At 34.9% G+C, this 26228-nt stretch overlaps 1 protein-coding gene across 7 annotated transcripts in view; it reads left to right on the top strand.

Moving 5' to 3' along the window:
• The window catches only part of Adamts3 (ADAM metallopeptidase with thrombospondin type 1 motif 3), a 223432-nt gene that overhangs the window by 177639 nt on the left and 19565 nt on the right, over positions 1-26228 (top strand). For 6 of the 7 annotated variants that reach the window (XR_013425814.1, XM_005333257.5, XM_078021399.1 and 3 more), the window contains exons 6-16: positions 6128-6211; positions 8887-9043; positions 9813-9918; positions 10319-10462; positions 11072-11204; positions 13430-13543; positions 16206-16351; positions 17446-17621; positions 18838-18971; positions 21348-21471; positions 24846-24926. Coding sequence is in view for 6 of the 7 variants with exons in the window: in XM_005333257.5 (XP_005333314.2) it covers positions 6128-6211; positions 8887-9043; positions 9813-9918; positions 10319-10462; positions 11072-11204; positions 13430-13543; positions 16206-16351; positions 17446-17621; positions 18838-18971; positions 21348-21471; positions 24846-24926 (1399 nt within the window). In the remaining variant the exon portion in view is untranslated. Of the gene's footprint in view, positions 1-6127; positions 6212-8886; positions 9044-9812; positions 9919-10318; positions 10463-11071; positions 11205-13429; positions 13544-16205; positions 16352-17445; positions 17622-18837; positions 18972-21347; positions 21472-23455; positions 23540-24845; positions 24927-26228 lie in introns of all 7 variants that reach the window. The other variant, XM_021731648.3, reaches the window with a different exon arrangement.

The following is a 26228-nucleotide window of genomic DNA, read 5'->3' as shown; positions in this document are numbered from 1 at the left end:
AGACAAAGCTGTTCATCAGCCTCACAGACAAAGCAGGTCAGATTGTCCTGCCAGGGAAATGTCCTGGGAGAAATTGTCCTGTCCGGGAATAGACCTGGAAGGAATTTTCCTTTCAAGGAAAAGAATACTTGATTTGATTTTTACCTTTTTTCTCTTTTCACATCATTGGCAACCTCATTCCAACTTAAGGTCATCTGAAAATTGAATTAATATTCTGTTTACCACTTCTGTAGTTAATCTAATAAGTACTCTGAGTTCAACCATGAGCACCTCAGAGTCCCATGGGTTGGTTCTCGTGGTGAAAAGATATATCATTTTTGTATAGACGTATTTCGATTGGTATTAATTATGTAGTGTCATTAACAGGACTTCTTAGAATGTTTGTGTTTAATGTTTTTTTCGCAACCTAAAACACTAGTTATTTGTCTTACCCTATTGTTTTTCTTACATGGTCTTTTCACTGATTTGCTCTAGCTCTGTATTTTTTTCCATATATCATTATTTTAATCATTAAGAAATAATTAGTTATATTAAATTCAGAATCCTCATTTCTCTAACATTTATATAAAGGAAGATGACCAAAAAAGTGAAAATTTTAAATTTGTTTTCTCAGTGTGGTTTCACACCATATTGTTAAACTTAGTGGATCATGACTGATTATTCTAAAAGTAAATATTTTTCATGTAGTAACAAAATGCTATGGTCTGTAGGTCTGTGCAGTTCAGCAGAATGGTTAAAACTACTGATTGTGGAATCAGACTGTTTAGCTTTTCATCCTTTGCTCTCTCTGCCATGTGATTTTTTGCAACTTCTCTGTTATCTCAGTTTCTTTAGTTGTAAATGGAGATTATAATATTCCTAAACTTGCTTCAAGGATTACTTGAATTAATGAAGATAAATATTTAAAACATAGTCTGGAACTGGAAAACTGTATGTACAATTAGCTATTATTTTTGTTTATTGTTGACATTGCTTTTACTTCATAAAAATTTCTTTGTTACTAAAAGGTTATTAAAACACTTGAACAATATTATTTTAGTCCCTCCTGATAGATTCAGATTGTTAATTCAGTATAATATGCTTTTAGCTCCTTCTACTTATGATTTATTGAGTGGCAAAAATAGCTGATCATGAGGATTTCTTTGTAACTCATATAATATGGTGATTAGATGACATAAAAACATCTTAATAAATTTTTCCAGTATTTTCTTTTTTAAGGGTCAACTGAGCATTCAAAACTTAGCATTTTACCCAGTATACTTTAAAATTGTATTTAACTTTAAGGAAGTTATTTTACCTGTGTATTAATATAGGGAAAGACAGACTTACCAACTGGTATATGGTATGTGGTATGATTGTCCCTTACCTGCTGCAAAATGTGCATACTGCCATCTGCTGGAAGGAGCTTTTCTGCAATCTTTAGAGCATGTTTTCAAAAATAAAAGGGTCAAATGGATTTTTCCAATAATTTTCTTGATAATTTAAATTACATCTTTCATTTGTTTGAGATTTTTAAAAAATTCAAAAAGAAGCAACTTAAATTCCCTTTCAATGAAAACTATGATGGGGCAATTATTTGACTTTATCTTTTCAGGTAGATTATGAAAATGTATCTGTAGTACTTTTTGCAGGGGTAGGTGGCTGATGCTGAAGTACTTTGTTTGTATTTTGCTGAATGTAGTTGTATGGTGTCTTGCCTGATTTGAGCAAAACAAGAAGCAAGCAAAGCAACTAAGATTATGATTTGCAAACAAAGAAATGAAATGAAGCATCAAAGAGTTTAAGAAGTCACCCAAGATCCCTCAGCTTATCAGTGGCAGAGCTGGGACCAGAGTCCAGAGCTTTGAATATCTAATCCTGCAATGCTGCATTATCCCTCCAGTCTTATCCTGTGTCTTTGAGTGTAAGATCACTGAATCTCAGGCATTGATAAGGCTTGGCAAGATGAAAAGCAGCCAAATGACTCAGTACATTTTAAAAGCAAATATATATAGGAACCAACTTTTTTAAGCCTTGGAAAGCAAAATAATAAGTTAAACCCAGAGTTTTCCATGTTCTAGTCATTTGGTACTGCTGATTTGCCACATTGAGAAAATACCATCTTGCTATGTAAAAATATTTATTATTCCACATAATAATGTATACTTCATGTATACTTTCATAATTGTGTGCTCACTCAGAACATTTCATAACTGGCTTCAGTTTTTATTGCAGCACCCTGTTTTCAAATTAGCTTGGCATAATGGTGACTTTTGTTAAATAATACTTTTCTCTCAGTGAATGTTAATTTGACTCTTAAAAAGAATGTCCTTTTACTCCTTCAATAATGTGGTATTGCTGTTGGGAACACAAATTTTGCCCAATATACTTTTCTTGGCATTATATTGATTTTAAAATCACCAAGTGCAAATGAATTTACTAATTTAAACTGATTATATGTACATTTTATACTAAAACATCCCAAGCTATTTGTCACTGCTACCATGTTTCCTTTGTTTTATAGAAGCTCCTGGTGTAGGTTTTTTCTATAACTTTTATGCACATACTATGATACAGTGTAGTTGTCACTGGTATTCTGCAAGAGCTGCAAGTACCTCCTACCCTCTATCATGGCTCCTTCTACAGAAATTAATTCAGTTTTTCATCCTATTTACTTTCTTTAAAGTTTTATTCTTTATTTTGCTTGTTTTCTAACATTGCTTTTTAACTGTTTTTTTTTTAAAAAAAAAAACATCAAATCCGTTTACATTTTGACTACATTAACCTGAATGCATGTTATTACCTCTGTGTACAGCCATGCTCTAATTTGAAACAGCTGACTTACAAGAAGTCTTTTGAAGTACCCATGAGCCTCTGGATGACTATGTTAGTGACAGGCTATAGAATTTTTGCTCTTACTGGAACTATAATGTTGGGAATTTTAAAAAATCAAATAATTAATTCAGAAGGGGAAGGTGGGGAGCATTTAGTCTTCTATTAGACAGTACAAAGTATGATGTAAGATAAAGAGAAAACCTGCCCATGGGCAAAAAGGCCGTTTGTCTAACATTCCATCTTTCTTTATACTGAACTGAAATTTGCTCCTTTACTAATGGGGAAGATTTTTAGTTCTATTTTCTGTAGGTATACAGTATAAATCTAAAATCTCTGTCATATGACTTTTATTAAGTCTTCTTTCTGGGTTTTCTATTGTACTTTCTGTACTCTAAATGTCCTGTAAACACCCTTTCCCTCCTCAATCAGAAATTTTTTTGAGCAGTTTGTTGCATTAGTTAAATCTTTTCATTCTTATGAGGTAGTATTTCTTTTTATGTTCATTTGGCTGAGACTCAAAGAGATGCAGAGCTCACAATCAATGACAAGTTGAACCAGGATTTATCTGAGACTTAATGTCTAGTGTCCAGACTTTTAACTACTATACCTCCCTGGTCATTCTTCATAGGACACATTTTCTGTGCTCCTTGTTCTCAGATGCTTATCAACGTCTCTTTTATAAGACAGCATAGGAAAATCAACTGAATCCTTCAGGTATACTCCAGCGTAAGTGGGACAGCTTGGGCATGAGCTACCTGCCTGCACCTCTATGTGATGCAAATGTACATTGCAGAATTTTTTCCTTTGCTTCTTGGTTTACATTTGACAGGTATTAAACTGGGTCTTAATATTGTGTGAGCATGTGTGCATACGGACATGCACTTTGTATGTGTATGTATATTTATAAATGTACATATGTATATAAATGCATTTTTCCACATAAAAGGACTTTGCCTTTTTCCTATGAAACTACGCTTTGTTGTCCTCAATATAGTCTAGATTAGCTCTTTTACCTCCATCTTTGCTTTGCTTTTCTTTTTCTTTTTTTTTTTTTGCTATCTAAAAATTCAGTGAATGTGCCTTCTGTCTACATTTAGGACCCTGGTTTTTAAGGGGCTCTGAGCAGTCATACTGTATTCTTGAAACATTTCAATTGAGATTTCTTGATCTGTTTCTTGGTCAATGTGGCAAATCAAAGTTGTTTGATTCATGAGTATTTTTTACAGCTTTCCTTCATTCTTTTCACTACAGGTTTTAGATTGTGCCTACGTCTAAACATCAGTTAGTTTTCCATCCCTTTTAGTTACTCTGACAAGTATTGGGTCCTTGCTTTGGGGAACAGCTTATAACTTTGTAATCTAGGCAGATCCCCCACCTTTCCCATTTCTCCTAGCATTTGCCAAGTTGAGCATTTTTATTTGCACTCATTTTGCCCCAGCTTAATCAGAAGATGTAATTGCAGGCAACCTTAGATTCCTAGCTACCAATAATGGGCTGGTTTTATGTGTCACTTAATCTCTACAGGCCTCATCTTCCTCATCTGTGTAAACAGAGTTGGACTGTGATCTCTGAGGTTGCTCTCATTCCAGCACCCATGATATTAAAATGTACCAAATCACTCTTAGAAACTTCAACCTAACTTAAAAAATTAAGTAACAAGTAGGGACTTAGTTTAGCCTTTCTGAGTTGCATCCAGGGTTGACATTTATCTGATATGCACTTGTTCAATGCCTTAATAATTCAAATACTGAAGGACCTCCCCAAAGTACTCCTAAGCCATCATTGCCACAGCTGTTTGACTCCTGTGGGACACTGGGAGAGCCACCTGCTTGCTGGAGCCCAGATAAACCACCACAGCTCCTGCACGCATATCCCCCAACCATGAGCCCCCACAAGCAGACATCACACTCCTGCTGGCCTTGTGGACACTCTAGTGGAAAATGCCTGCTGTCTGCATTTCTCCAATATGGCTGCAGCACCAGGGATACCCTCTTGTAGTTTCTTTTGCTGAATGTTACATGTGAGTTATATCACAAACATAGAAGCTTACAAACACTGCATGAGCTTTATTTTTTAAATTCTTTTTATATAGTTATATGTGACTATAGAATACATGTTGATAAAATTATGCAAGTATGAAATATATCTTATGTTAGTTATAACACCATTCTTATGGATATACACTATGGTGGCATTCACTGTGCTGTGTTTATATACGTACTTAGGAAAAGTATGTCAGATTCATTCCATTGTCTTTCCTATTTCTGTCCCCACTCCCTTTCCTTCATTTCCCTTTCTCTAACCCACCCTTTCTTTCTTTTTTAAAAAAATATTTATTCTTAAGTTTTAGGTGGACACAATATCTTTATTTTACATTTATGTGGTGCTAAGGATCGAACCCAGAGCCTCCTGTATGCTAGGTGAGCGCTCTACTGGGGTTGGTGAGCCACAACCCCAGCCCAAACCCACCCTTTCTTTAATACACTGAACTTCTATTCCTACCCACTCCCCATTTATTGTGGATTAGCTTCCACATATCAGACAAAATATTCAACTTTTGTCATTTTGGGTCTGGCTTATATCACATAGCCTGATAGTCTCCAGATCCATCCATTTACCGGCAAATGTCATAAAGTCCTTCTTTTATATGACTGAATAATACTCTATTGTGTACATAAACCACATATTCTTTATCCATTCATCTGTTGAAGTGCATCTAGGTTGGTTCCATAGCTTAGCTATTGTGAATTGAGCTGCTAGAAACATTGGTGTGGCTTTGTTACTGTACTATGTGATTTTACATCCTGTTCAACATCTCTAACAATTAGATAAATGCAAACTAAAACTACACTGAGATTTCATCTCACTCTAGTCAGAATGGCAATTATCAAGAATACAAGTAACAATAAATGTTAGTGAGGAAAAAGATTCACTCATATATTGCTGGTGGGACTGTATATTGGTACAACCACTCTGGAAAGCAGTATGGAAATTCCTCAAAAACTATAGGAATGGAACCACTATTTGACCCAGTTAGCCCACTATATGAGCTTCATGAAGCCCACTGTGAGTACATTTTCTATGTTCATATTGCTGTGGAGTTTAAAAAAAATCAATAATTCACATGTCTGAGGAATGTTCCAAAACTAAACTACTTCATTTCAGAATTCAGCTTAAACTAAATAAAAAAAAAAAAAAAGTTATTTGACTTGAGTACTTGTCATGACTTACGTGGTTGGTCCCTTAAATGTTGCACATCTCATGTTGTCCTTTGTGTTGTTTTTCTTTTGACAATTTTCTGCTTTGTTTCTAGGTGAATGAAATTTACCATGATGAGTCCCTTGGAGTACACATGAATGTGGCCCTGGTACGCATGATAATGCTGGGCTATGCAAAGGTAAAATATCTTAAAATATTGTGGACTGTGAACAGTAGGGACTGGATTAGCAAAAGGAAAACTAAATTGTTGCAGTTTCAACTAACTTGGCAATGTTAGTGATGTTTAAAATAACATATCCCTCTCCCATAGTTAATCTAGACCAGTCTCATGGGAATGCCTGTTTGCCCAAACTGAGGAGGAGAAACTGCCACAATGAGTAGAGATCTCCAAATCTGAGCAGAAAATGCAGATTTTTATGTGGCTACCCTTTGCTTTTCTACTTCTGTCTAACAGAGATGTGGATATTTATCTTGAATTTAGGCATGACTGTAGGTGGAATGAATGGATACCATTAAGCAAAAGAGAATTTTCTTAGCTTTGTTTATCATCAAGTTTGTGATTCATATAGTCATTCAAAATGTCTCTGTTGAGTTTCTACTATGTGGCACTTTTCTAGCTGTTTGAATATATCAATGAATGAAAAAGATAGAAATCTGTATCTTCTTGTCTTGTTAAAACAATATTTAATACTTCTATCTTTCTACTTAAAAGTGAAATATAGTAATATTTTTTATTTAAAAGAGTTTTAATCCTTTGAAAACAAAAAATTGGGTCAAAATGTACATGTAGGCATTTCATATAAGATAACTGACTTTAACTGGCTTTAAAATGACACTAGATATGTCTCTGTCCTTGAAAATAATAAAATAGATTTTAAAAGTGTTTCCCTTTGACAAGGAAACATACAGGAAGCAACCACCTTTCAATTTTTTGGATGTTTAAAATTCCATGTATCTCTCCCATAATTAATCTTCCCAGTTATGAAATATTGTTGAATTTGTGCATTTAGGAAACAGGAAAAGCACACATATTTGCATTTAATTATATATTTAGAATTCTCTTATCTTTGTCTGATGATAGGGTGTCACTGACCTTTTGTTTCTTTTTTTTCTCTTTTATTTATTTATTAGTTCTAATCAATTATACATGACAGTACAAAGCTCTTCGATTCATTGTACACAAATGGAACAGAATTTTTCACTTCTCTGGTTGTGTATGAAGTAGAGTCACACCATTTGTGCAATCATACAATTACCCAGGGTAATGGTATCCATCTCATTCCATCATTTTTATTACCCCTTGCCCCCTCTCTCCCTCTCCTTTGACACTTCCAAAGTTCCTCCACTCATCCCATGTCCCTCCATATGAATTAGCATCCACTTATCAGAGAAAACATTCGGCCCCTGGATTTTTTGAGATTGGCTTATTTTTGCTTAGCATGATATTATCCAACTCCATCCATTTACCTGAAAATGTCATAATTTTATGCTCTTTCAATGCTGAGAAATATTCCATTGTGTATATATATCACAGTTTCTTTATCCATTCATTTATTGAAGGGCATCTAGGTTGCTTCCACAGTTAAACAATTGTGAATTGTGCTGCTATGAACACTGAAGTGTCTGTGTCACTGTAGTATGCTGTTTTCAAGTCTTTAGGGTATAGACTGAGGAGTGGGATAGCTGGGTCAAAAGGTGGTTCCATTCCAAGTTTTCTAAGGACTCTCCATATTGCTTTCCAGATTGGTTGCACCAATTTACAGTCCTACCAGCAATGTATGAGTGTGCCTTTTACCGACATCCTCACTAACACTTATTATTGCTTATATTCTTTTTTTTTCTTTTTTTTTATTGGTTGTTCACAACATTACAAAGCTCTTGACATATCATATTTCATACATTAGATTCAAGTGGGTTATGACCTTTTGTTTCTTGCATAAACCTGACCTACTTTGTGTTGCTACTGAGGAATACAAGTTAATTCCAGCTGGAAATGTTAATAGCCTTCTGTTGGTTGTTAAGTCATTTGTTCGGAGAAATATGTGATCAGCATATAACAAATCTAGCTAATTCTATTAAGAATGTAAACACTGATAATAACATTTGCTGAAATTTAACAAAACTCTCAGTCTGTCAGCCAAGTAGGGACTTATTTGGGGTTTCAATTTCAGTTTCTTATTCCATCCAGAAACAGTCTGGGAGTGCAGCGCCCAGGTTCTTGAATGATGGGCCCTTTTCCCCCTGAACTTTTAACTCTTGACCATAAAGCGATAGTGGTAACATTCCAAATAACTGTTGTTTTTAGTGTGAGGTTAATATAATTTGACTTTCCTCCCATAAACGAAGATTTTACCAGACTTGACAGCTTATGGAAGAACTTCTATTCTTCCTGCACATTGATTAATTCCCGACCCCCTCAAAAAAAATCACAAAAATTTTAATTAAGATTTTTTACTTTCATATCTCTGGGGAAAAGCTTCCTGGCAGAATCTTTTCCAATATTTTTGTTCTTAATATCTATGAAATTTAAAATCTAAACAGAGCCAGGAAATATTTTGGACTTCTGAAATTCTTACCCAAATGATTAATATTGAGTTTGCTCACAATAGCAAATCCCAGTATCAGACATTCCCATAAATGGACTCCATTAACTTTAACACAGGTAGTATTGATTATCATCAAGATATCTTTCCTGGGCATTTAGAATTCCCAACCAATGCAGGTATCTAAAGCCCCAAATAACATTAAATTGTTTCTTAAGTATTATAATCCCAGTTTCAACTTTAGAAAAAGTTATTATAGAAAGCCTTTGGGAAAATGTTATATGTGTCTTTAACATGCTGTTTCTCTTAGTCCATCAGTCTCATAGAAAGGGGAAACCCATACAGGAGCTTAGAGAATGTGTGTCGCTGGGCTTACCAACAACAAAAATCTGATCCCAACCACCCTGAGCACCATGATCATGCAATTTTCTTAACCAGACAAGACTTTGGACCTGCTGGAATGCAAGGTATTGCCATTGATATATAGAAGGAAAACTTAAGGGCATGACTTTTCAAGAGTAATCCTCATTTGGGCAGTCTGTTCAAATGTTCAGCTCTCCATCACCACTTTCCACCATGCATCAGCCAAGTATGCATTTTCTTTCTATTGCTTTCAGTGACTTCTTTGGAATTCACAATGTTAGATGCTGCTTAAATACCATGATAAATTATGCTTGCCTTTAAAATAATGGTTGTGCATTTGGGGTATGGAGAGGATGCTGTAAAATGCAGTGTGATGTCCACTGACTGTTTGGAATGAGAAAAGAGATGCCATGAGAAATGACTGCTGCCAAAGAGCTTTCTTCCAAAGTCAGCTTCCATTTATCTAATAAATTCTGATGCGGACTTTGGAAAAAGCAGACTGATGATTTTCTTTTCAACATTGATGGAATTTCTGGCTCCCTTCATCAGTACCATGATAGGAAGGACCATTTACTAAAACAGAAAGACAAGGCTTAACTGGTGGGCAGAACAGAATGGTAACCCCAGGCAATTTTGTTGTTGTTGTTGTTGTTCTTATGAAAGGAGAGAATACAGACCCAATGAATCTTTTTAGAGACCATTACCTGTGGTTTTCCCAAGAGAATGTGGCACATACTGCTAGCTGGGAAATAATGCTGCCCCTGTTTGCTGAAAAGCTTTTTTTATTTTTTTCCCCCTAGGCAAAGGTCCAGTAGTAATTCTTAATGGGTTTTCTCATAAAATGAAAATAAAAGTAATTGTTATTCTCTACAGGATATGCTCCAGTCACGGGCATGTGTCATCCAGTGAGAAGTTGTACCCTGAATCATGAGGATGGTTTTTCATCTGCTTTTGTAGTAGCCCATGAAACTGGCCATGTGTAAGTCACTGTTGACAGCTATAAAGAAAAAAAAAAAAAAAGATCTTTTCTTTGCTTCTCTCAGTATTGTTCACACTTTGGGGCAGAATACATGCCAGCATGCAATTCTCATCCCTTGCCAAGTGTGAGGCGCTGAAACTAGGGGGGAGGTCATGCACTGAAACTCAATGAGTGACTCTGTCTTGAAGAGGCACTCCTGAACTTTTCATAGCCATGGAATAAGAGAGGCATTTTTGTCAGATTGCTCTCAATTTCACTGCCTATGGCTTCCACGAGGGAGCCATGTTGACTTATAAAATACATCTTTCCCAGTACTTATTGTCAAAACAAACAAACAAAAAGATAAACAAAAGCCATAACCCCATTGACTCTTACCCATGAGATCTCCTTTGTGTTCTAGGTTGGGAATGGAGCATGATGGACAAGGCAACAGGTGTGGGGACGAAACTGCTATGGGCAGTGTAATGGCTCCCTTAGTACAAGCGGCATTTCATCGTTACCACTGGTCCCGATGCAGTGGTCAAGAATTGAAAAGATACATCCAGTATGTGTCCTGCTTCATGTCATAAGAGCATTTATGCTGTAAACCTCCAAATATGAAATTGACTCTTAGGACCTTGATCATATCAAAATTCCCAGTAAATGCATATTGTTGTCAGTAATCAACATTTTCTTATGATTCAGAGCCTTTGCCATGATGATTGCATAATGTAATCACAATTTTTCAGCCATAAGACTAGAACTTAAGTGCATTATGATTTTCTATTACTAAAGTCTTTATAGAATCTTCAGCAAATGGACAAGTTGAGTTGAGGATTGGAAGAGAATGGTTGTGATTCCTGTATATATTACATAATCTGTACTCTATAGTGTAGGTATTAAAAACTGCCCTGCCACACCATGTGGAGGCTCAGTTAGTGACATGAATAAGGCTAAGTAGTGGTTGGCTTACCTTGCTGCGATGAATAAGAATGAAGGCTCTTCTTCTAAATGGAACTGAAGCCAGAAACTTGAAAGTGTATGTCTTTGTGAATTTTCTCTATGACCTGATGAAATTCTATAGTATATAAGCTAAGAACATGGAAACCATGTTCCCATTAGGATATGGTTTTAAATGAAGTTTTAACTACCTGTAACATTTTCCTTCCTGCAGCTCCTATGATTGTCTCCTTGATGACCCTTTTGAACATGATTGGCCCAAACTCCCAGAACTTCCTGGAATAAATTACTCTATGGATGAGCAATGCCGTTTTGATTTTGGTGTTGGTTACAAAATGTGCACTGCGGTATGTTACCCATAGTTAATTTAGTTTTTGCATCTTGAAATCTATTCATGTAGCTCTTTTTGGTGAACTTTACAAACTCACTGGTGCAAGTCTAAGAATCTCTACCAGTTACCTTGTGCTTGCTATATTGTTAGATGGTAAAATCAAATATTTTAAGTATACTGCCTTACTTAATCCTTGCCAAAGACTAGAAGGGAGTTGATATACTTCTACAGAAGGAAGAGCCAAGACCTACAGAAGTTAAGCAACTTGCTCAAGACACACATCTGGGAAATAAGGGAGCTGAACTTTGAACCAAGGTTCTCAGGCTCTAAATCTTTATGTTCTTTTCCTCCTTAGTATATTTGACCTCCATAGATGACTCATAAGCCTTAGATACATGGCTCTTATTTGTCTTGACAGCCTGTATTCTGTGTTAGTGACCACAGGGAAGGGTTATGGTGTTCTATTACATGAAACTCCATTGGTATAGCATGGGCATCAGGATATGGGTGTCATAGGAAGACTGGATGAGTCGGTTTCTAGTTCTGAACTTACTCAACGTCTTACCTTGGGCATATTATTTAATCCCTCTGGCTTAGTTTCCTTATGTGTAAAATGTAGATAATGACAGTATTTGTCTCATAGGGTTGAAGTGAGATTAAATTTGATGATGTAATTAAAATGTTTAGCACAATACAGGTATATAGTAAATACACAGTGGAATCCTTTACAACCTGTCTTCTCTGCATAACTGTTCAGTTTAGGGGTATGTTTCATCAGACCATGCTTGATCTTTAGTAGTTCATTTAAGGAAAGAAAAAAAAGGGAAATCCTTTTTTTAATTTTTAATTTATACATGACAGTAGAATGCACTTTGACACATTGTGTACAAATGGAGCACAACTTCTCCTTCCTCTGGCTGAACATGGTGCAGAGTCACACTGATAGTGTAATCATACATGTATACAGGGTCATAATGTCTGTTTAATTCTACTGTCCTTCTCATCCCCATACCCTCTCCCCCTTCCCTCACTCTCCTCTGCACAATCCACAGTCCTTTTCTCCACCCCACCCCCATTATGGATCAGCATCCACTTATTAGAGAAAACATTCAGTCTTTGTTTTTTGGGGTTTGGCTTATTTCACTTGTCATGATATTCTCCAGTTCCATCCATTTACCACGAAAATGACATAATTTCTTTAAGGCTGAATAATATTCCATTGTGTGTTTATGCCACATCTTTATCCATTCATCTGCTGAAGGACATCTAGGTTGGTTCCATAGTTTTGCTATTGTGAGTTGAACTGCTATAAACATTGATGTGGCTGCGTCACTGTAGAATGCTGATTTTAAATCCTTTGGGTATAAACAAAGGAGTAGGATTAGCTGGGTCAAATAGTGGTTCCATTCCAAGTTTTCTGAGGAATCTCCATACTGAATGAAAGCCTTTTTTATGTTGGAATAAACAGAGCAAGAAAAAATGTATTTTGGGTAATGAAAAAAATTGATTTGCTGTTTGGAATATTTCATATACAGCCATTTAGCCTGTCTATAAATAATACATCGTGAGCTTCTACTTACCTCCATTAATGTTTTAGACCTTAGAATTCTAAACCTTTGGCTCAATGTCATGTAAAAGTACAATTTCTGCATTAAGTAATCAAGGATTAAAAAAAAAAATCTATGACCACAAGGCTGTATGTGGGTAATTAGCAGGATAGGGAATAGATATAAAATCTATGTAAAAATTTTTAAAACTCTATAAAAAATATAGTAAAATAGTTACATTTAAAGAGAAAAATGAAGAGATGAGCAAAGAATGTACACAAGTATCTGTAACTAGTTCATAACTACAGGAATAAAGAGAAGGCATTTTGATAGCTTGAGAACTGCCAAATGGTTATAATAAGATTTCATATTTGAAATGTGCACAATTACTAACACATTTTAAAATTCCAAAATTGTCTGTTTGAAGAATCAGAAAGTATAAATGACATTCAGAAAAACTAAAAGTCTAGCAGAGAATCCCAAATAAATCATTGTTTATCATTGCTATTTTAGAAAAGCAAAATAAAAGTATTCTCTACTTGGAATTCTTGTGCAGTGTTTTTCTTAACATGTCGCACTACGTGACTTAAAATTAAGAAATACAAAAGACGTGACATGAAGAAACTGTAGAACATTTCATTGGTGTCTATGTTGCCATCTGAGACTTAGCACTGAGTTTGATTCTCTATTCCAGTTCCGAACCTTTGACCCGTGTAAACAGCTCTGGTGCAGCCATCCTGATAACCCCTACTTTTGTAAGACTAAAAAGGGACCCCCACTTGATGGGACTGAATGTGCTGCTGGAAAAGTGAGTATATCTATCTATATAATGCAGATTTATGATATGTTGAGTGGTAATTTTTAAGTCTAGCAAATGACAAACATAGCTGTGCTGTCATTTTCATGGAAACCATAGTACCTGATGTTTTGTTATGGAAATGCAATGTTTTAGTCAGCTTTTTCACTGCTGTGACCAGCAGACATGACAAGAACAACTTAGAGGAGGAAAAGTTTATTTAGGGCTCCTGGTTTCAGAGGTCTCAGTCCATAGATGGCCAACTCCATTGCTCTGGGCCCAAGGTAAGGCAGAACACCATGGCAAAAGAGTGTGGTGGAACAAAGTGTCCCAGGACATGGAACTAGGAAGCCGAGGGAGCCTTCTTCTCTCACCAAGGATATACACCAAAAGCCCGCCCATTGACCCGCCTCCTCCAGCTACAGCCTAGCTTGCCTAGAGTTACCACCCAGTTAATCCATACCAATGGATTAATGCATTGATTAGATTAAAACTCTCATTTCACTTCAAAACTTTCTTGAATTGTCTTATACAATGGGGGCACCTAATATCTAAGCCATAACATACAGTATGATAATGTGCTGGTTTCCTGTGACTGCTATAATAAATTGCCCTACGCTTGGTTACTTAAAACACCAGAAATCTATTTTCTGAGAGTTCTGAATGCCAGAAATCCAAAATCAGCTTCACTGAACTTAAATGAGGGGGTGGGCAGGGTCATACTCCCTCCAAAAGCTCCAAGGGAGAATCTGTCCCTTGCCTCTTCCAGCTTCCTGTTTCCATCCACATTCCTGATTTGTGGCTCACTACTCCTGCAGTCTCTGCTTCTGTGTGAAATCTCCCCTTGCCCCCCTGTGTTATAAGTAATGGCATTTGGGACCCACTGAGTAATGCAGAATAATCTCCCCAAATGAGATCCTTAATTTAATCACATTTGCAAAGACCCTTTTTCCAAATTAGTTCACATTTACAAGTCCAGGGACTAGAATCTGTCATCTTTGAGACTACCATTCAGCCTACTACAGATAGAATGGGAGGAAACAGCTCTGCAGCATCTCTGGCCCCCTGCTAGTGGGATTTGATTTACTTGCTGGCATCCCATTCCTTGTGAAAGTTGCCCAGAAATAAAGTAATGTGAATTTATACAGAAGATTTGGCCTCGCTCCTTGGGGAAAGATGCCCAGAGGTTTTAAATCTCAAATTGTGTAGCCAGGATTGAATGCTCAGATACTGGCGGCAGACCAAGCTATGCTACTCATAAGGGCAGAGATCCCAAAATAAAGGCATGTTAAAAACTCAAGTTGAAGAGCTCTGACTAGTTTAGAAATAAGAGATTGTAGACAGGACCAAAAGCTGGCAAAGAAGATTAACACAGCTTTGAGTTCTTTTAAAAGGTTAACTTCAGATGTGTATAAACTGTACTTGTGATGAGAATCATGCATAATAATAAAACCCATCATTACAGATACCTGCATTATGTTAGGCATGGTGCCAAATAACATTATCTATAGTATTTGGCTTTGGAAAAATTCATTATCACAGACTTTTGACTAAAATCAAGAGCAATAGTGAGTTAATTAATTTTTTTGTTTTATTAAAACTATTATTTAATCAACTCTCAACATCCAACTCCTCTAAATATAACTGTGTTGTAATTAAATTTACAAAAGTTTGGTTTAGACAGACTCTTATTGTATATAGTATGAAAAAGCAGATGAAAATGTTGTAAAGGAAAGTAATGCCCTTTGACCATCTTCTGTACTCTGGGCACCATATGCATGGTGCTCTGGTATGAGAGTTTTAGTAGACCCACTGTTTGCTTCTTGGTCAGATGACTTTCCACTACTCATGAACATTCTGGGCCTTACTTTTCCTCATTTATTTATATCACCTGTATTTCTTTCAGAACAATTTGTGAATTAAAATTTTATAAAGTTTACTTATAAAAGTCTAAAATTTTATTGTTTATTTATTCAAAGTGATTTGAAAGTGGAGCAGGATATGGTGGTGCATGCCTGTAATCCCAGTGACTCCAGAAGCTGAGGCAGGAGGATAGCAAATTCAAGGCCAGCCTTAGCAGCTTAGTGAGGCCCTAAGCAACTTGAGTGAGACTTTGCCTCAAAATAGAAGGATCTGGGGATGTGGCTTAGTGATTAGCACCCCTGGGTTCAATCACTGATACCAAAAAAAAAAAAAAAAAAAAAAAGAAAGAAAGAAAGAAAGAAAGAAAAAGAAAAAAGTGCCTTGAAAGCCAAATATCATGATTTTGGGTATGTTATGTTATTTATTTTTTAAGTCCAGATGTATATTTTCATACCTTGAGATGATGGTAGGTAGCAAGAGATAGAGGGTGGAATAGTATCAACTGGGCAAGGTAGGTGCCCAGAAAATTATTGGTGCCTGATAGTCACTAGTGAATATATCATTTAAAAACTTGTCTGGATGGATGTTGTATTAGTTTTCATTTTAACTTTATACTTAAAAAATTCAAGTCTAAGTTCCCCTCTGTTAGGGTATCTTGGGATGGTGTAATGGCTTTTGGATATCTTAAAGGCATCTCCACATGGAAGAAAAAAGAAAGAAAGAAAGAAAAATCTTCAAATAGGGGTTCTTGAATAACTTCAGCTTCAGTGTCTGCATGATTTTCATAATTGCCTTTTATCATCTTCCTAAGTGGTGCTATAAGGGTCATTGCATGTGGAAGAATGCTAATCAACAAAAACAAGACGGTAATTGGGGATCATGGACAAAATTTGGCTCCTGTTCGCGGACATGTGGAACTGGTGTTCGTTTCCGAACCCGCCAGTGCAATAATCCCATGTAAGTATAATCCGTATAATTCTTGTTATTTTTGAATAAACTAGAAAATGCTGTCATGTGATTAATATTCTGTTTCATGAAGTGAATGAAAAATATAGGACATAAAAACAAATTGTTCATAGTTCCTAATCCAGTATCACTTTTGGATAGTGGTCATTTATCAGTCTTATGGAGAGTAGTCAAGGATGAAGATGAGGAGATGGAATGAAGATTAGAGATTTTTAAAGAAATTGATGTTTGAGAATATTAAGGACTCGTTCACCATGGGTAGGTGTAGTTGCTTCAGAGTAAGGCAATAGAAAGATGGTGAGGGACAGCCAAAGGAACTATTAGGGGGAAGGTATTCATTAATTCACTCAGACTAAAAGTTTATCCCGAGTCCCTATTGTATGCTCAGCAAACTTTATTTTCTAAAGAAAAAGAATAATGTAATTATTGAATATTATATTCTTCTTGGTCTACAATTTAGCATCTAGGCAGCTCCCTCTTTTTATTTCTGGCCGCAGGATATCTTTGAGCATGTCTTTGATAAAGACTATCAGGTGCCACATGCCTGTGTGCTTGGGAAGAAATGATGGTCGTGTAGGAAAAGAAACAAAAACAACCAAAATGCCAATAATAAAAACAGCTAGGGTTTGCTATGAGCCAGAGTCTAGTTTAGGTGCTTTAAATATGTTATCTTATTTAATCCTGACAACTTTGTTCTGTGGAAGATAGTATTACTTTTTCATTTTACATAAGAGGAGATGGAGACAGAGAGCCATGATAAAAGTTTGAGTTACAGCCACATGTTTTATACATGGAAGACAATAAAACTTTCTTGTATCCATATATATGCTTTCAGTTTCTTCAATATACTTTTGCCCAGCATTTGAAATATACTGCTTAAAAAACTGATTTGAGTTTTGGGGTGTTTTACCCTGTAGCAGGGAGAGAAGGGTGCTTTGGGAAGGGACTGGAATTAGAAAGTATGAGTTCATCCACTTTGTGCTGGCATCTTGGAAGTTCTGGCTTTCTGCCCTTAAGCCCTGTGTCTGCAAGCCTCAAGTTGGACAGAAGCCAAACGGCCTTTTGAAATGTTGTCTTTTCTTTAGGCCCATCAATGGTGGTCAGGATTGTCCTGGTGTTAATTTTGAGTATCAGCTTTGTAATACAGAAGAATGCCAAAAACACTTTGAGGACTTCAGAGCGCAGCAGTGCCAGCAGCGTAACTCCCACTTTGAATTCCAGAATACCAAACACCACTGGTTGCCATATGAACATCCTGACTGTGAGTACAGTCCCACCCTTTCCTGCTGTGTGGATGGTCACTTCAGAGTTTAAGCTTTGCCAACACCAACCCCTTGGACTCTTGATCCTGACTTGGTAACTTAGGAAACGTAGTGCTTCTAGGGGCAAGGCCTTCTTTGTTTCCAAGGACAAGGCTTAAGTTCTCTTTCTCTAGAGAGGAAGGAAGGTCCTGGAAAATAGCACTATCCTGATCCCCAGTGAAATGGCCAATGAGAAGTGATGCCAGGGAGAGATGCTGAATTTCCTGATTTAACTAAAATCTTTCTACTAAGAAATGCTTCTAGCTTGGTATGATCTTTCTTTTCAGAATATCTAGAGAAAAATATAGTTCTTTTTACAGTTGAATCAGGCAGGACATAAGGAAAAGACCATTATTTAATAACAAAAGGTGCTTTATAACCTTGAACTTTTATACTATAAACCAGTTATTTAAGGGGCTGGGGTTGTGGCCCAGTTGTAGAATGCTCGCCTAGCATGCATGGGGCACGATCCTTAGCACCACATAAAAATAAAATAAAATAAAGATATTTTAAAAACTAGTTATTTAAAACTATTCTAATTACACTTGAATTATTGACTAAATATATTTCTTATTTCAGTGATTTAAAAAAAAGATGCTTATCATGTGACATGATGCACTACTGGATTCAGTTTAGAACTCTTTCAAAAGAAAGGTGAATGCATATAGGAATTGAAAGTTGTGATGCATTTAGAACAGATGTATTATTTTTATTTATTTTGATGAAGTTAGTCACATAAATTATGTTTAATTGATGAGATTCCACAAGAGGCAGAAACTATATTAACTGATTGGGTCAGACTAAAAGGAAACCCTTTCAGAGATCTGAACATTGCTTAAACAAAATTTGAATTAAAGTTTATTGAAGATCTGTGTTGAAATCTAGGATTGCTATTCAGCCTGGTTTGCCTGGGCCAGTCTCAGTGTATACCTGCTCAAATATTAGTGGAGTCCCCTTTCATGCTCAGACAAATCATAAATCATACTAAAACAAATATGCCAAATATGCATATTGGCACATTTGTACTTTTCTCCTGCTCCGTATTTTATGTATTTATATAGTACTTGTTTTGTTTTCAGGAACCCGTATTGAAACTTGATATTTTAAAAATAAACTATACTCTTCACACATTCTGTTTTATGTAAATAGTTAATTTTATCCCCCCTCCTTATGCAGCCAAGAAAAGATGCCACCTTTACTGTCAGTCTAGAGAGACTGGAGATGTTGCTTACATGAAACAGCTGGTACACGACGGAACTCGCTGTTCTTACAAGGACCCATACAGCATATGCGTGCGAGGAGAGTGTGTGGTGAGTTGCGCTTGCTTTCTCAAAAGCTTCCTATGGTACCATGTGATTCTATGTAACAGTAATGTTATTCATAAGCATATACACTGTTTTCAGCTGATACTTATCTGGGAAGTTAGCCTGTTTAAAGTTCAGTACATAAATAATTCGGGGAGAAATTATACCTACTGAAATCAATCCTTGGTCACTGGTAGAATTAAGAGTTAAATAATTTTTCTAATTTTCAGCCAAGTGCCTTTTCTAAATAATGAATGCCTCTAGGCTGAGAATACAAGAGGGAACAATGCATTTGCTTTAAGTATTTTACTAGGAGCTTCTGACATTAATATCCAAGATTTTTTTTTAAATCCAATATTAAGTTTATTTTTTATTATTTGTTTAAAAGATAATACAGCTGGGCATGGTGGCACACACTTGTAATCTCAGTGACTCAGCAGGCTGAGGCAGGAGAATCACAAGTTCAAGGCCAGCCTCAGCAACTTAGCAAGGCCCTAAGCAATTTAGTGAGACCCTCTCTCAAAATAAAAAATAAAAAGGGCTGGGGATGTTTCTCTCTGGATAAGCACCCCTGGGTTCAATCTCCATTATCAAAAAAAAAAAAAAAAAAAGAAAAGAAAAGAAAAAAAGAAACAAAAGATAATACAATATTTCTTTCTCTCTCTTTCACTTTCTAATTGATCTGAAGCTTAAACATTGAATTCCACATGAGAACAAAATGTAGAGAAACAAACAAAAAACAAAACTATTTTTATTCCATTTAATCTCTCTTTATCTCTCTTTTTGAGGTATTTGGGATTGAAATTGTAGGTACTTTACCACTGAGCTAGATCCCCATCCCTTATTTTATTTTGAGACAAAATCTCACTAAATTGCCAATGGTGGCTTCAATCTTGCAATCCTCCTGCCTCAGCCTCCCAAAGTGCTGGGATTACAGGAGTGTGCCACCAAGCCCAGTTTAATCTCTTTTAAAAAAATGTTCAGGTGCTCAGTTAAATTAACATGAAATTATCCTTGTCAACTGAAACACTGCTTCTAACATCCATTTCCTTATTACTTCAGTAAAACCAAAGTATTTATTAACGAGTCTCCAGTGTGCAGATGCCTCATAGTTAAACTAAACTGTCCTTGAAAGTAAATGTCTTAGTCCATTCTGTGCTTCTATAACAAAATACCCCATTTGGGATAATTTATAAAGAAAACATTTGTTTCTCTCATGTTTCTGTTAACTGGGAAGACCAGCAGCATAATGCTAGCACTGGCTTGGCATCCATGGGGCATCATTCCATGGCAGAGGTGGAAGGGAAAAAGGGCACATGCACCAAAGAGAACAAAAGGAAGTCACCTTTATCACTGTCATAATAATTGACCATTCACATGTTAGTAACATTAATTTGTCTAGGAAGGCAGAGCTATCAGGACCTAATTACATCTTATTAGGCCAAGCCTCCCCAATCTGCCATATTAGAGATTTAAGTTTGCAACACATAATTATTGAGAGTACACATACAGACCATAGAATATGTGTCTTATTCACCTTTTACCTCCCACAATATCTAATGCATTAACTATGTTGTCGTTTTTCCTGCCCATTTTCATGCTGAATGTATGAATACAGGATATATGTATAGCATTGTCCTACAACCAGTTCATTTAAGGATCTTCCCCAGTCCAGAAAACCTTCAGTGGTTTTCTATTAATGTGAAGATGAAAACTATATATATGTTCAAGATTTTCCACAGCATGTGCTCTGCGAATCTTTCACTGTTCTTCTGCTATGAGGCAACACTAGCCTTCCACTGCCTTAAGTATGGCTTTAAATATTGATATCTGAACTACTGTCCATGAACTTATCTTTACCCCAGCTTTGTTTTGACCCCTCTGCACTCCTGAAATTCTTTTACACTATATTCCTTAAAGGGTCCTAAGGAAGTCTCCGCTACTTTAATGAAATTTTGTCTTACATCTTAATTACCTTTTCTTTTCTTTTCCTAATTAACTTTAAAAGATGGCACCAACATACAACTCACTTTATATTCATTTTATACATATGAATACAATATGGAAAAATCCAGTGCTATTTTTCTTCGGTCTCCCTAGCATCCAGCTACATCTGTGCTCAATAAATACTCATTTGATGATTAGGACAATTTATAAATACTTCAGTGGAATTGGGGAAACTTGTCCTTTATTTACTAGAGTACAGTTATTTAACTTCACACTAGTTCTTTAAAAGACTGAGGTGTGAAAAATAAGACTTAAGGGGAAGTTTGGTGTGAACTTGCTGTGATCTGTGATTAACAAATGATCCACCATTCTCTGGATGTTGTTTTCTACTTGACGACATTGAAATCAACTACATTTAATATCTTCTCTTCCCAGAAAGTGGGCTGTGATAAAGAGATTGGTTCCAACAAGGTTGAGGATAAATGTGGTGTCTGTGGAGGAGATAATTCCCATTGTCGAACTGTGAAGGGGACATTTACCAGAACTCCCAGGAAGCTCGGTAAGATGAGGGCCTTTGTGAATCTCTATCCTTCCCTATGACCTGTGCTTTTTAGGCTTCCTCTTTTAGGAGTGCAGTAAACATGAATCAAAAGTGCTTTATTCAAATTACATTTTAAGGAACTATTTTAAAATTTTTTTTTAAAAAAATTACTAAATTCATGCTCCTTTGTATTTATGAGAAATTATAGACTAAATTTGGACAAGGAACAAAGTCAATATCAATTATAATAGTTATCTAAAAATTGTGGTATTTTACATTTTTTAAAAAACGCAGATGAAATCAAAGTGAATGGTTATTTCAAATTTCTGTTGCACTTAAAGTTGTTGACCCAGAGTGAGGAAAAATTTTTATAAAACTTTAAATATAACCTTTAAAATGTTATTTTCTTTTAACTTCTTTTTATTTTAAAAGTGAACAATTTTATCCTACTTGTGAACCTATGAATTTAGGGTCTATATTTCATATGCTTTAAAAATGTTTACTCTAAACAAAATTGAGATCCCACCAAAAAATAAGCAGACATATAACTGCTCATATTTGTGAACTTTTGGGCTTGTTCCACCATCAATAACTTGGAGTTAGATACACACTGCAAGTTCAAAAGGTGGAACAAAAAGCTGTCTATATGCAACAAATAATATGGAAAAATATTTGTAATTTCATAATGTTCATCAGAATATAAGATTTGATACAAATTCTTATAAAAATATTTATTATTAAATAATTTCTTACTTTGTAACAAATATTCAATTATTCATTAAGTATTTATTTGGCAAAGGCTTCTGGGAATTCAACATTTAAAGATGAATTCCATATGGTATTTTCTTGAAAAGATTCTCTGGTATCTTCCAAAGCACTTTCAGTTCAGTATCTTACAGAACAATTGAACACAAAACAAAAACAATCAGAGAGAATTGGGTTGATTCTAAGTTCATTGTCATGGTGGTAATTTTTCATTTTGTAGAAGAAAAGAAAGTATAAAATAGTCATCATCCAAATGAAAAATTCTCATAGTCCTTTTTGCTCCTCTTATACCTTAGACACCCAACTCAAGCCATTTCCACGCACATTAGCTTTGCTACATATTCAAGTGTACTTCTCTTAGATGTTCTCTAGTCTAGTTATTGGTATCTTTGCTATACTTATGTGATAAATTACCATGGTTTGTACTTTGAAATTGTTAAAAGACAAATACTGTCATTTCTGGCTGATGGTATTATTTTAATAAAGCAAAAATAATTTAAAATGTAAGTATATAAGTGTGTATATGTGTGTGTGTTCACACATTTATATACACACATGTTTAGATGAAACCAAGTTTAATTTTCTCCATATTGCTATGAAATAATGAACTGCATTTGTTTTGTTGGAGTTATATGTTATTATTTTGTTTTAGATGTAAAATAATTAATTTGTTTTGCTTTCAGAGTGAATTAATATAAGGAAAAAGTTTTTCCACTGTCATTCATTCTATTTTATATGCAATTATAAGGTAGTGATACTGTTTTCAGATACTGCAAAAACTGTGCTAAACCTGTGAATTAACATCAAAAGAACACGAGAAAGTGTTCATCAGTCATACAGATTCAAACTGTTCAAAGATAATCTAACACCCATTTCTGTGTACAAATGTTGTCATCGTAGTCATTCAATAGACTAATTAACCTTTTCCAACAGGGAAACATTTAAGCAAGAGATGCCATAAAGAATTCAAGTTGCTGGAAAATGAAATCTGCAAGTATTCAACTTCAAATCACCTACATCATTTTTCATTCATGCTTAGTCTTATGTTCATTGACTATTAACAGTTTATTGGCATTAGCTAACTATTAAAAATGCATTTTAATTTCAACATATAAAATCATAGAACATATTTTATATCTCATGAAATATATGGAGAGAAAGCTTATGGCATAGTCAATGAAACAGCAAGACTTCGATAAACATGAAACCTCCACTAATTAAAGACATTTTATTTAAGGGAAGACAAGAGGCGCTTTCACCTTACCCAGAGGAGCTCGTAATATTTCTCTTGCTGAAACAAGAGAAGCTAAAAATGTACTGGGTAAGTTGTACCAAACTGCGGAAAGATGGGCATCCATAAATGGCATCAAGCTGTTTTGCTGTAGCTAGCATCTTAAGCATGTTACTTATAGCCATTGCATTCTCAGACAAACATGGTACCTTTCATGTGTTAGACTTTACAGTTGTAGCTAAGGTGCTGAAAATGCTAATCCCCAAAATGACCACTTCATTTACCTAATACACTAATAAATATTGGAAAACAGTTAAATAAATGTACCTATAATATCAATGATACATTGGCAAATGACAAAAATGTTTTTCTTTCCTGATAACTTCAACAATTGTGTATTGATAATTGAATTGCCGTCAAAACTCATCCTGTATTATATGAATGAGATGTTTAACAACCTACTAAAGGGGTAGGTTGCATAATCTTCCTATATTCATTTATTTTTTATGGAAATAGATATATCTTGGTCCATTTCTCCTGACTATTGATGATTTATAGTTAAATATATGAATCTTCAGTTGTCTTACAATAATTTTCAGGTTGTAATAATATTATTTGTCATATATGACATTGGCAGTAATAGCAATGCTGCCTAATTTAAGCTCAAACAACCAATTGATTTTATTTCTGGCTTAAAAGATCGAGTTAGGGGGCATGTAAAGGTAATTCATGACATAACTTGCAAACATTTTTTAATTAAATGGTTTTGTCAGATTTTACAGCACATATTTTAAAACAGTCAATCATAAAATGTGGTAAGCTTTATAATTAACTACTAACCACAAGAAAAATAAAAGCTACTCACCAATTTTTCTTTTATAATTTTTTTGGAATAAAGTAGGCTTTTAAATATGGAAACATTTCCATAATTGAAAATTTAGCTATTTATATTTGCCATTTGGGTTTTTTAAATAATACGGAGACAGATAAAATATCTGAAGAAGTTCACTATCTAAAAACTTCCACTAAAAATTGGCCCCACTTTAAAAGGGTGATTTAGGAAACTAGAATCCCATAGAGCACACATGAAAGTATAGTATTTGCCTGAATTATTGTTGACACAATTTATAGGTCAACACAAGCATAAATGACTAATAAGTTGGTAACAAGATTAACTTTTTCCTCCTCCTTTAATGTAAAAACAAAAATTTTCTCTAATCTCATGCAGGATGTCACAAAAGCTACCAATGCTTCGAAGTTAATTTCTGAAACTGCTTCTTTCAGTTTATGGATGCCCTCTTCTGCATGCAGGAGCAGTAAGAATGTAGTGCTCAACTAACCATGGTTATTGCTTTTGTTTTCTTTGCTTTCTCCATTATTTACCATACATGCAAAGGGTACCTTAAGATGTTTGATATACCCCCTGGGGCTAGACATATGTTAATCCAAGAAGACGAGGCTTCTCCTCATATTCTTGGTAAGTAAGCTTTTCTGTCTGCTGGAGCTGCGTTAAATATGCACTTAAACCTTGAAGTGTCAAAGAAATCACATATATAGGTGCATATATATGTGCATGTATATGTATGTATATACATAAATATGCCAGAATCCAAATTACATGTATATGAATTAATTTAATCTTGTGTAGGGGCTTGTCATTTCTCTCAACCATTCTCACTTTAAAACAAGAAATATGTCAAAATAAAACTTTAATTTTTTTATAGAAAATGAGAGTGTTTCATAATTATGTGAGGGGAAAAAACTTGACAAATTTGTACTTACTATGCAATTTTTCTCTTTATTAAGGGGTGTGAAAAAATACATAATATAATGTACTAAATGGAGGAATAATATCAGAACAATTCATCACATTTACGTGGACAAATGAGTTCTGATGTTTTGGCTGATGTCATATTGCATGTAACCCCATATTTTCATTACATTTTAAGATGTTTGAAGAAACCATCAGTGAATTCTGCTAGTCTTATGTTAAATTTTCCTAATGTCTGACATGTGTCACATGTTTTTAGTACATATAGATCTATTTGTGTGGATGATTATAATGGCTCAAAGAAGATTATTTGCCTTTTTTGAGAGGATTGTGTAGAAAAATCATTTTAAAAGAGTTTGTTTTTATAGTGTGTATACAAATATAAACAATAATTATATTCCTTGGCCTATTAAAGCACAAAGATTTCTAAAACTAAGGCAACATTGTCAACTGCATGAAAATTTGTAGTAAATTTTCATACGTGCCTTAAAAGTAATGAATTTTTATGGTGCTGCGTAGAATTGAGTTTTTAAAAATATTTATATTATAGTTGCTACTAGATGCCATAACCTCCTAGCAGTCAGCCATAGTTCTTCTTTCCCTAGTGTATAAAACTCTTTAATTGGAATTCAAATTATTATCCTTAGGAAAATTGGACTAGTGTAAAAGCTCAAGAGGAATAAATGGATTTAATTAAGATTACTTATTTTTTCTACACATTGGTAATAGTAATTTATGAACTTTTGTTTTTAAGTTATCATTGTATGCTGATATGTATCCCCTAAAGTTAAAATATGATTTATTTTTACTCACTGGAGAACCACTTTATTTGATAATATATAGATCTATAATACATTAAGAATTCTATCAGCAGCAAGTAGCTTTTTCCAACTCTAAGTAGTGATAAGGCCTTGGAATTTTGCATTCATCAAAACTTAAATTATTGTCCTAAATCCTTTCAAATGTGTTAGGTAGCTATAAATATTGTTACCAATTCTGAAGAGATAC

The sequence above is a fragment of the Ictidomys tridecemlineatus genome, chromosome 9 (assembly GCF_052094955.1).
Source record: "Ictidomys tridecemlineatus isolate mIctTri1 chromosome 9, mIctTri1.hap1, whole genome shotgun sequence".
NCBI classification, from domain to species: domain Eukaryota; kingdom Metazoa; phylum Chordata; class Mammalia; order Rodentia; family Sciuridae; genus Ictidomys; species Ictidomys tridecemlineatus.
The sequence above is the reverse complement of the archived record's forward strand: the minus strand, read 5'-3'. Positions and strand labels throughout refer to the sequence as shown.